The following is a 12,389-nucleotide window of genomic DNA, read 5'->3' as shown; positions in this document are numbered from 1 at the left end:
CATAATACTGTTATAATTTTGTTATTGACTATAGTAAACTTGATCGAAGTCCAAAATTAAGATGTATAAATATGCTTTGATATAATATATATATTTTACATAACATAGTATAACACAAATCTTGTATTTACATAATATGTATTTTTAAATTTAAATTAAAAACAAATCATTTAAAAAATTAAAACATTGTATCAAACTGTTTAAAACATAAACAGTTTATTTTGTTTTTTTTCAAGATATTGTACACCCACCCTCGTCTTCACCACGTCTATGTCTGTTATTTTTTCTTCCCTTGGAGTTACTTTGGCCATTATTCATGTTTTCGCTGTCAGCATTAAAGTTACTATACAAATAAAAACAAATAATCCATAGTTATAGTTAAATATTTAACGGACGACCAAATTCAGTTATTGTACAATTGATGCAGGTGATTATTTTGTGATAATATTGCAAAAAATGTTTTGAACCTATAATTTTATGTTTATCAAGTAAATAAATTACTAATGTAGCAAACAAAATTGTTAAATTTACTACTATTATATAATGAAAATCTATTTTATTAATATTGAATGTTGATTTGTTAAAACAAAATATTTCCATAAACTTTTAGTTAATTTTTTTACCTAAGTCTAATATTTAGGGATTGATAAGAAGAAGTAATCTGGACAAACCAACAGCTTGTCTACTAAAAATCTAAATTGTAATATTTTATATTTAATTCATTGGTTTCAATAGAAATAACAATTTTGATGGACTATCACATTATATTTCAAAATATTTATTTGCTAATTTACGATAAAAATCCTAAGCTGAAACATACTTGAAAAACATTAGCATTAATAATAGCTTATTTGTAAATTATACAATTTTGTAATTTGGATTATGCCTAATGTTGGAACTTACATCTAAAGTATACACTTAATGTATTTTGTCAATCGGCTCTACTTATAACAAATAATAATCTACATATATTTTTTATTTGTAGTAAACTGAACATTCTAAAACACAACTCTTAATTAACCCGCAACTGGTTGCGCGGGGTAAATAATCCCCCAGTGTATTTATAAATATGTGCTTTTCTGTAATTATCTGTAATATGGATTTGTAATTCTAATTAGCTTATAAAAATCACATCATAATTCCATAATGACATTTAATTCATCAAAAACTATTTTAGTTTGTTCGGTACAAGCGTGTTGAGAACAATATTTATCTGTTTGGAGAATATTTATCCGTGCGGTTGAAAAGTTAAAATTATAATAGTGTTGTACTACCTTACAGTTTTTATTATTTTTTAATTTTTATTCCTAAAACTATAGGTACTTAATATGCAATTTAAGTTATATAATTATTTAGGTATATTAATCGTAGTTATTGTTAGTTACAAAGTACCAACGTAAAGTAATATTTTAAGTATATTTCATATTATGGAAAATTTTTATACTACCTGACCAAAAGTAAAAAAAAAATTATGCGACCAGTGACAGGTTGATTAATTTTAAGCTGAAAGTGTTCATATATTTAACCATGAAAATGTTAACTCCTAAAAAATGTATGTAAATTATACTAATATTGTATGCAATTTAACTTTTAAAAATTGCCAGTTATTAAAATTGTTATGGATTAAGCCAATAAAAAAAAGTTAGTTTAAGTACAATTAAATTATGTGTGCAAAGGAAATTTAACATTACTATTTCAATAATACAATAAGTCCAGCGAGAGTTTAAGTGTGTTTTTAGAATACCATTTTTTTTATGACTCTTACAGTTGAAAGCCAAAATCCCTCTATTGTATCTAACTTTTTATATGTACAGCCGAGTAATATAAACAAATACATTTTCACAACACAGCAAATATATATAATTTATATAATACTAAATTAGTACTATTTTACCGGTTGTTTCGCCTTTGCGTCGTGGCATGTGAGACAGCTGGTCTACTACTGTGTGTACTACGTAAATTGTGCACCATTTCAGTTTGTTTTTCTTTCCTATTTTGTTCAAGTTCCTAAATATAAATATTTCTAATTAGTTAAAAAAATATTCTAGAAAAAACAGATTAAATAAATACTTTGAGGTGTTCTAAATGATTTTCTATTAGAACTTTAGCCTGAGAAATACTTTCTACCATGCCAACAATTATAAGAGGAACATGATCCTCTTCACGAATAACAGTAGGTTGTGTCTCATCATCATCATCAATTAATATGCTGTGCTACAATAACAAGAAAAAAAATATAACTGTTTAAATTGAAATACTAATAACAATAACCAATCATCTAAAAATGCAAATATTATTTACTAAGATAGATTATATTTTTTTAATGTCAAAACTGGAATAAACAACTATTCTTACTAATATAGCAGTATAGTAGTCTACCAATTGACAATAAAATCATTAAAACCCTTTTACAGTATATCTAAAATAATTTAATGAATATTTTTTGTTTTTTATTACACCCTACAAATACCAATGATAAGAAAAATAATGAATGCTAAAAATAAAATTATAGTATTTTTCAGCAATAACTAATGTTTTGTGTACAATTTTAAAAATGCAAAATGTTTCCAATGTCTTAAAGTCAATGAATCAAAGGTCTGTATATTAGAGCACTGTGTTCGAATAAATGAACAATTTAAAATACAATAAATATTGGGACTTCTACATTGCTTATATTAGTAATAAATAATAATACAATGATATATAAATAATAATACAAGGATCAATAAAAGAACTCACCACACCGCTCTTGTTAATAACATCTAAGATGTTTCTTTTATTTTTACCAATAACTTTTCCTATGAAATCTATTGGAACTTGAAAACATTCTTCTCTATACTCTAAAATTCCTCGAGCTTTCATTACAGCGTCTTTATTCTAAAAACATTATTATTAGATAGTTTTACTAAAATATTATAAAACTGACTTACATCTCCATAAATTTTAAAAACGCCACTTTGTTTATCTAATTCAATATTTGTAATACCCTCAATCTTGCGAGCTCGTTTAATATTAGTGCCATGAGCACCGATAGCCAAACCCATAAGGTTATCATGTACATTAAATTTATCAGTATAAGATGATTTAAACGGTAGATTGGAATATTCCAGTTTCTTGTTTAATTTTTCAGTCTTCATAAGCACCATAACATTTTGGTTCAGGTTTCTAAAGTGCATGTCGGCTAACATCAATGCTCTTTCACTGGTCAATGTTGAACGAGATGTTACATTCAACACTGATTGATCATGATTATATGACACCATGGTTGCACTAATTGCTATCTGAAGATCTGTGTGGATACCATCGATTTTAGCACTGAAAGATTAAACAGGGTTATTATTCTAAATATTTTTGTAGCTGTTCAATTCTAACTAATATAACCGATAATAAAATATTTTTTGAAGTGAATACTTCATAGGCGACAGCGAACTGTTTAACCTAACCCCCACTATCACCAATCATATATTTAATATAATTTATATTTTGTTATATGTTTCTTGGTTAACTAGATATTATTTTTTTAAATTATTATCGGTCTACTTGAATCAACATATGATTTTATTAAAATTGATTTAAAAATACGTGGGTGTGTCTGTACACATAACCGAAGTGAATACTTAAGTGAGTATTTAACACTGATTAGATTTATATTAATAATGTTACATTTGTTTTTTAATTGTGTTTATTGTAGATAGGAATACGTAAACGTAAGTATAGTGAGAGCGTTTGGTTCTCTAGTTTATATATATTCTGTGGAACTGGCAAGAAAATGGGTGTTAATAAATTACCATACTTGTACGGCATAGTATATAAAAATGTATATTAATACAATATGTTAAATTTGTATTTTATCGATCAATTAAACAATTTCCAACGCTACCATTCTTATATTCACTTCTGGTGTGTGCGTACTGACCCACATCGGTTTTTTATTTTGTAATACATACAATTCTCTAACATCTTCAGGTACAGGAATATCGAACGCATAAAATGTATCACCATTAATGTTACTGCATTTGATTTTACCAGGCGAGACTATTTCTTTAACTGTTGAGTTGAAATATTGGGCAGCTGACGGTGCATTACTACATAACTCTTGCTTCATTCCAACTATTTCTTGACTGAATTGTTCAAGTTTCTAAACATAAAATTGACTAATTAGTTTGAAAATATTCCAGTATAAACAGATTAAATAAATACTTTAAGGTGTTCTAAATGATATTCTAGTAGAAATTTAGCATTAGATATATTCTCTGCTGTACCAACAAACATAAAAGGAACTTGACCCTCTTCACGAGGAATAGTAGGTTGTATCTCATCATCACCTACAATTTTTACTTCAATCTACAATCAGAATAAAAATATATAAACTGTTTAAATAACAATAACCAAATATCTAAAAATTATATAATGCTAGGGATTTAAAAAAAAAAATAATATTTGTTTTTAAATGTCAAAATTACAAAAAATAACTATACTTACTAGTATAGTAAATAGTAATATACCAATTGACAATAAATCCATAATGTTACCAATGTTTTAAAGATAACGCATGTATAAAAGAGCATTATTTTAAATTAAGAGAAACATTTCAAATCCAACAAATATCATGTATTACAAATTATTAATATTAAAAATAATAAAATAATTTACCACTCTGCTCTTGTCGACAATATCTTGGATGTTTCTATGATTTTTACCAATAACTTTTTCCATGAAATTTCTTGGAACTTGAAGAAATTCTTCTTTATACTCTAAAATTCCTCGAGCTTTCATCACAGCATCTTTATTCTAAAAACAAGATTATTAGATATTTTTACTGAGCTACAATAAAACTAACTCACTTCTCCATAAATTTTAAAAACACCAGTATTTTTATCTAATTCAATATTTGTAATACCCTCAATCTTGCGAGCTCGTTTGATATTACTGCCACGAGTACCAATAGCCAAGCCAATGAGGTTATTACATACATTAAATTCATCAGTATAAGATAATTTAAACTGTAGATTGGAATTTTCCAGTTGCGTGTCTAATTTTTCAGTCTTCATAAGAACCATAGCATTTTCATTTAGGTTTCTAAAGTGCATGTCAGCTAACATCAATGCTTTTTTACTGGTCAATGATGAACGAGATATAACACTCAATACTGATTGATCCGGATTATAGAACACTTGAGATGCGTTAATTGCTTTCTGGAAATCTATGTGGATACCATAGATTTTAGCACTAAAAGATTAAACATGGTTATTATTCAAAATATTATTGTAGCAGTTTAATTTTGACTAAGAATTTTAATTAAAATTGATTGTATATTTATTTTTGTTATACTCACATTTCTCTAACATCTTCAGGTACATCAATATCAAACGTATGAAATGTATTGCCATTAATGTGTGAATTTATGTTACTGCATCTGATTTTATCAGGAGAGACTATTTCTATAACTGTTGAGTTGAAATATTGGATAACGAACTGGGATGGTGGATTACCACTAATCATTTTAATTACTGCTTTTACCCATCCATAACAAGGATGAGGTTCTCTGACCGATTTTACTTCTATTTCTTGATTGTTTATAAACTCTGTACTACATTGCTCATCTGACAAGGGGAGTCGAACATTGTCATAGTTGAATTCGGTTTCCGGATACCAACTAAAAATTATAAAGGATATATTATTATTTGGCAAGGTACTAATAATTTAATGTTTTTAAGTGATCAAGGGCAATTCGGGAAAGAAACTAATAATAAGAAATTCCACAAGTTATATGACTATATATATATATATATATAAACAAAAAATGTTAATAAAATACATATTAGTTTCTTTATTTTCATTGCCTAATAATTTTGTGAACAACTATCGAAGGTAGATAATATAAACTTAATTCCTTTTCATTAACTTTAACAATAATCACATTACATCTTCAATAAATCTTCAGTCAAATTTAATTGAAAAACAAACAAATTAAAAAAAACTATTTAATATTAAAAACAATTTAAAAGTTATTAACTTAATTACAAATTTTAGAGCAAACCAAACTAGTAAGTGCATAATAGATATTAAATATCAATAGAGATTATGAAAAAAAATTAAAAATGAAAATAATAAGTAACGGTAAGTATAGTAATTAATTATTTGAGTACTGATGTAGTGATGTCTCTTACAGCACAAGACAATGTTGTCAACTGGCTGTCTTGTTTAGTGTATATGTTACCGTAAATCATCTTATACATAAAAAAACATTATTTTATAGTTAATAACAATGATTGCTGAACAAACTAGTAGTTATTGTGGTTTATTATTTTTTGGGTTTGATTATCGATAATTTCTACTAATTTATAATACAGCGATATTTAAGCTATTGGATATTTTGTGAAAACTAAAATAAAATGGGTTACATGAATAATCTTTAAACATTTAATGAATCAATAGCACGGTTATAAATATTAGTATCTATATTCTATATATTCATAATCAATAGTGAGCTAATATTTCCTTAAATATGATTTAGTGACCAATGATTGGTGTATTAGTTTTTTGTTAGACAATACCAACTGTATTAAATCGTTTTAATATTTAAATGTCATATACAAAAAGTATAGATTAAAGATACCTACACAAATATTGATTTCTAGGGGGTTAATAGGTATTAGTTGAAAATAAAAAACTATTTTATGAAGAATAGATAGTAATTACCTACTAAAATCATGCATGCAATAAAGAATAGGTAGTCAAATACATATATTTATAGTTGCTAATTAAAAAAAAAACAACAACTCTATGTACCTATTAGATATTTGAATCAGTAGGTATAAAGTCTAATAAAATAATTTTGATATAGGTAATTGTATAATTTAATATAAAATCTGACTTAATAAGACATGATTCTTTCAATCTTATCTACTGTAATCTTACTTTTGAAATAGGTACAAATTATTCAAGGCAAAAAACAAACACAGGTTCTTAATGTATATGTACCTACCTACCTACTTGCAATTTCAATTAAAATGCTTAAAAAAAAGTATTATTAGAAAATATAGATAACGATACTCACTCATTAGGGAAAGAAACTAGAACTTCATTTTCCATTACACCCGTAACAAAACCCTAAAATATATAAATTAAATTAATTCTTTAAGTTAATTGTCATTCTCATAAATTAAGAACAATCTTAAATAATTCATACAAAATTGTAGGAATTTACAGATCTCAGACCATTTTAATAGTAACAGGTAAATTTTAGGTAAAATATAATATATCAGTATATACTTCATTCCAAAAGAGAATATACTAGGCTAATATATCAGTGCTCGGTTAATCATGACCACATAAAACTACGGAGATATGTTGTAGATAGATACCAAACACATGGTGGAACTGAATCGACTAATTTATTAAGCTGCATACAAATTGAGTCGCAATAAAACCTTTAAGAACAAAATAAGTGAGTACCATGAAATTAAAAACATACAATTTATTAAGTCCATATTGAAACATTAACCGAGTTCCGACGTTTAGTCAAACATACATAAAAGCATATCCTTCCCATTTTTACAGAAATAAGACTGGAACAAAAATGTCTAGATAAATGATTGATAATGTTTTTTCCATACTCTGTCTCAAAGACGTGTAATACACACCGAGCTATAACCTGTTTCCATCCGGTGGCTCGCACCTTCCATACGAAGGGTGGAAAGGAGAACGGGAATAGAGGATAAAAATACTTGTCCGAACAGCGTCTGAGTGGAAACTGGAGACCCAGTTGCGAGCCGCCAACTCGACGGGGAAAACCGCCACAGACGCTATGACAGCAGCCACCACTTTCCAAACCCTACGCGAACTCACCTCGTAATAGACGCCGTTCTCAAAGAGCACTTCGACCTTATTGTCGCCCATTGCTGCGCCGGGTGCGTGGCGTTGCTGATGACTGTTCGTCGCTTTTGCTCGTCTATGCGATGCGTATACAGCGAAAGAGTTATAGTGACCACGAACGTTGACGCGAGTACGTCGTACGTGACCAGTGACCGCTGACCACTACTGCACAACGTGACCGTGCCGGCGATACGACTTCGGCAGCGTCGCTGTGTACAACAGTAATAATAAAATAATAATTACAAATATAATAAATAATTCTCTCGATTATTGTTCATTGGCCGCTGCTCTTTGATCGGTCGGCGAGGGAGTCAGTTGAGAGAGTGAGTGATGCGTCTGAATGCGAGTTTGCGACAGTGCGATATAGACATATTATATTAAATATATTTTATTATATTATAGAATATTATGCCGATGCTTTACACTAAATAGTAACATTTTACATGAATAATAAAAATTGTATTAGGTATCTATGATTATAATAATTGATAATAATATAATAGTGATAATACGCTGTATGCAACATGTAATATTATTGTATGCAACAAGTGTTATCAACGATACGCGCGCAACGTAATCCGAATCCATCACAAGTAAAGTTGTCGATCTTTTTCAAGCAACTTTTTCATAATGTTCTATCTTCTATGATGCAACGAATCAATTTTTTTGAATTTGAACAAATTATTTTTATTATTTCTATAAATAGTTTAAAAAAAATAAAAACTAATTAAATTCGAAAATGTCACGTATTTACAGTTTATACTTTTTCAACTAATAACACATAATATAAATTAAATAACAGTATGTATAAATATATTATTTCATTACTGTGAACAAAATTAAATGATTATTAATTTATTTGTATATTAATTTACTCAAATTTATTCAGCACTAATAACAACATTTTCAGCAATACTTTTACTAGAATTAGTTGAATTAGTTGAAGTTACCAAAAAAAAAAAAAAAATCATAGTATGATATAATTTCTTTAATGTTGTTAATATATAAATATCAGTGATATTTTTCATTTATAAAACTCATATTTAGTGTACAAAATGCATATAAATAATAATATATAATATTAGTAAATAAATAAAAATTAAAAAATACATTTAAATTATCCTAATTCTGTAAATTTCGTTGTTTGGTAATATAAAGTTTCGTCAAACTCAAATAGAAGTCTGTTAAATAGAGGTATAGGTATCACTATTGTCTATTTGAGCCCACAATAAGCCATAAATAGTACTTACCGTTTAATTTTATTAAACATACATATTCATTGTTAAGTTCGTGGTATAAAATGTAGAAATAAAAAAATCTATTACTAAAAACTAAACTAGTAAACTATAAGGAAATAACTTGGGTACTTAATACACCGTGTCGGAGTGACCGTATAGACATACAAAAATCCAGTGACTAAGATATGTAATATGTCTATCTATATAATAAGTGTCTGGTTAGTATTAATATTAAGTCCCTATAAACAATAATACTAACAGTGACGGCTATAGCAGTGTTATAAAATAGCTATAGATACTCTCAATAACAATGAAATACGAATAATAATAACTAATAATATTAGTAACAACACAAAATATTGTTTAATCCGTAGATACTGCGTGTATCTGTGTAGAATGTAGACAATAATTAAAATGTTGATTGATAAAATGCCATTAAAATATAAAGAGAGATGTGGAGCTATAAAATTATACAGAATATTATAAAGGTTTAATATTTGAATAACACACTTTTAAATCTCGTACTACACAAGGTCGTGTGTCGTGCGACATACAATTTTAGAGACTTTATGAATATATTGATTTTAGCATTTTACAATCCCAATCTGAAATTTATGACTTGTACGTTGAAACTCACTTGCTGTACTCGATAGTTGGCTAGCCCTTGGGGACACAGTACTGGCCAAAATTGTATCTAGTGCAGGAAAATTATTACTGGCATACTTCGGTTGCCGAACGAATAGTCAGCAAGGACTAGCCAGCGTGTATCTTAAAGTTGTGCCAAGCGTTGGCTGAATACTGGCATCGGCGTGACTAGGGGGTTAGCCCCCCCGTACGTCTATTTAGCTCCTTACTTTTTAGCCCCTCGTTAGGCTCGTAGTTAGAACCCAAATCGTTACGAATAAAAAATAATGTGTAAAATAATAAATTAATAATTATTATATTATTATTATTATTATAAGTACGAATTTATCGTAATTGCCAATTGGTCATAGGTAGTTTTCGCGGAAGAAATGTGTTTAGGACAAGGCTGGGCATTAACGAGTTAAAAAGTTAAAGTTAAGTTAAAAAGTTAATTTAATTTTAACTTTTTAACTCAACTAGTTACTTTTGGCTTTTCATTAACTTAACTGTTATCTTACTAAATTTATTTTTTAATGAATGTGAAATTAACGAATTAATTTTTCATTTTAAGAGGTAAGTGAAGTTAATTTATTTTGTTTTTAATTTTATTGTATTTCACTATTTCAGTTAATTTCGTTTTCACATCAAAAAATATTTACCGTGAATTGTTTTAAGTTAAAAATGTATATCATTCGAATCTAACTTGTATGAAATACTGTATAAAGTATAAACACTTTAGTCTATGATTTAGTTTCGGGTTGGAAAACAATTAAGTACGCTAACGTTGTATAAATAAATTAACTTTTTTTAACTTAATAAAAATTTAACAAAAATGTGTATTAACTTTAAATTTAGCTGAGTTAACCTATAGTTAAATTAACTTTTAACTTTTTGTTAACGGTGCGTATTAACTTAACATCATTAACTTGCCCAGCCTTGGGTTTCTATCATTGAAATAATATCATGTCAAAAGAATTCTGCACTCTAGGTATACAGGTGTCGACAGATTTTTTACTATACCAAAACTAAAAGTTGTATATTTAATAAAAATTAATTAAACTTCCTATTTAAATTATTAAATAACATAATCGACTGCCCCGAATTATTAGAACGTATTAACTTTAAAACTAATATAATACAATCACGCGAATACGCGATAAATCTTTGTTCCATCTGATAGACATTATAAGTACAAAAAATTACCTACCTATAGGAATTATAATTTCCGCATTTTAGTCGTATATTCACAGATAGGTATAACAAATCATAGCGATAGTATGATATACAAAATTAAGCGTATATAGAACGTGGGAGCAATATATTTTTGATACGATTATCTAAATTAAATTACTGAACGTCTGAACAATTAATGTGTTATTTTAACGTTATCACTCCGTGGTTCCGAATTGAAATTTTAATACTTTAGCATTAGCACTATAATGTGTCCAAGATATTTAAACGAGAAATATATTTCATAGCCCATATGCTATGTAAATACTGTTTTATTTTAAGTCTACATTGTGTGACGTATATCAATTGATTTCATTATGTTATAATATGTCCCATCATAACATCATATTACATACATTATAATATGAAATTCGAAATGATTTTCCTTAGGTTTCCATCATTTAAATATCATGTCAAAAGAATTCCACACTCGGGGGGTATACTGCAGGTATCGAAATATTAATTAATTAATTAGTTATTTATTAAAATAAATGTAATATGATCATCCGATAAATCTTTATTCTATCTGATAGACATTAGGTAGGTACAAAAAATGACCCATGGAATATACTCCATACAATGTCTATAGTGTACTTAGGTAACAGAAGTAATGACGAATTTTAATTACAATTATATAACTGTTTAAAACTATCATTCTACAATAAACATAAAATATTATAATCTCCATCCAACTAAAATGTTGGGAAATCCGCTGAACAGGTTTAGACACAAAACTGATCCGTGCACCAAGTATAATTAACATTCAATCCTAAAATTAACGTCCACACACTTATTTTATACCATAGCATTGATTTAATAAGTTTTTAAATATTTTCGTTTATTATTTGACCAAAATTAGAGATACTGCTTAGCACGCTTATTACGCTTAGCACGGCAGTATTATTGTTGTATTTTTTTTAAGTTTTTACTTTTTCCAATGACGACATACGTTTTTAATTCCAACATAGAATGTAGCACGAGTACTTGGGGTTATTATATAAAAATCAAATTTTGGACACGCGTGTTTTATATGTCATTAGTTTGGTTATTAAATCTTGCGGAGTACCCAAAGCTCTGTCACTCCACCCCGCTCGCGTGTCAAAACTTTAAACACTTATCGACTACTCGTCCGGAATCTGAATTTTCAAAACTATTATATATTATAACTATCAAAATCTTCCTGTTTCGTTTTGCTTTGAAATATCGAATCAAAAATGTACCTATGTTGTCATCCTAAAAAAGCGAAGGAAAAAACTTTAAAAAAAAAAATATAACGATTAAAATAGAATATTTTTCGAAAATGGTGTGTTGTAACGTCCTAAAAATATGTATTACAGAAAAATAGTTTCAAAAACGTTAAAAATTTTTTTAAATAACGAGTGTTTTTCAATAAAATAATCACCACCTATTCAATATTTA

General features: G+C 27.5%; 1 protein-coding gene across 1 annotated transcript; it reads right to left on the bottom strand.

Annotated features, from left to right (window-relative positions):
* Nucleotides 1-70: 70 nt before the first annotated feature.
* On the bottom strand, nucleotides 71-8,331 carry LOC132946208 (RNA-binding protein FXR1-like). Its single transcript, XM_061016086.1, has 12 exons — nucleotides 7,852-8,331; nucleotides 7,061-7,113; nucleotides 5,336-5,656; nucleotides 4,845-5,229; nucleotides 4,654-4,791; nucleotides 4,201-4,344; nucleotides 3,948-4,138; nucleotides 2,931-3,315; nucleotides 2,740-2,877; nucleotides 2,071-2,214; nucleotides 1,895-2,007; nucleotides 71-343 (listed from the first exon to the last, which is right to left on the bottom strand). Exons 1-12 carry the CDS (start codon nucleotides 7,900-7,902, stop codon nucleotides 232-234), a joined length of 2,175 nt encoding a protein of 724 aa, XP_060872069.1. The 5' UTR covers nucleotides 7,903-8,331; the 3' UTR covers nucleotides 71-231.
* Nucleotides 8,332-12,389: the final 4,058 nt, after the last annotated feature.

Source organism: Metopolophium dirhodum, chromosome 6 (assembly GCF_019925205.1).
Source record: "Metopolophium dirhodum isolate CAU chromosome 6, ASM1992520v1, whole genome shotgun sequence".
Lineage (NCBI taxonomy): Eukaryota > Metazoa > Arthropoda > Insecta > Hemiptera > Aphididae > Metopolophium > Metopolophium dirhodum.
This window is presented reverse-complemented; position numbering and strand designations above follow the sequence as displayed.

Coding starts and splice junctions, on each gene's coding strand:
- LOC132946208 (XM_061016086.1), bottom strand. CDS start 7,902: ATGGGCGACAATAAGGTCGAAGTGCTCTTTGAGAACGGCGTCTATTAC. Junction 5,657..7,060: donor CTAGTTTCTTTCCCTAATGA/GTGAGTATCGTT, acceptor TATAATTTTTAG/TTGGTATCCGGAAACCGAAT. Junction 4,139..4,200: donor ATCATTTAGAACACCTTAAA/GTATTTATTTAA, acceptor TTTTATGTTTAG/AAACTTGAACAATTCAGTCA.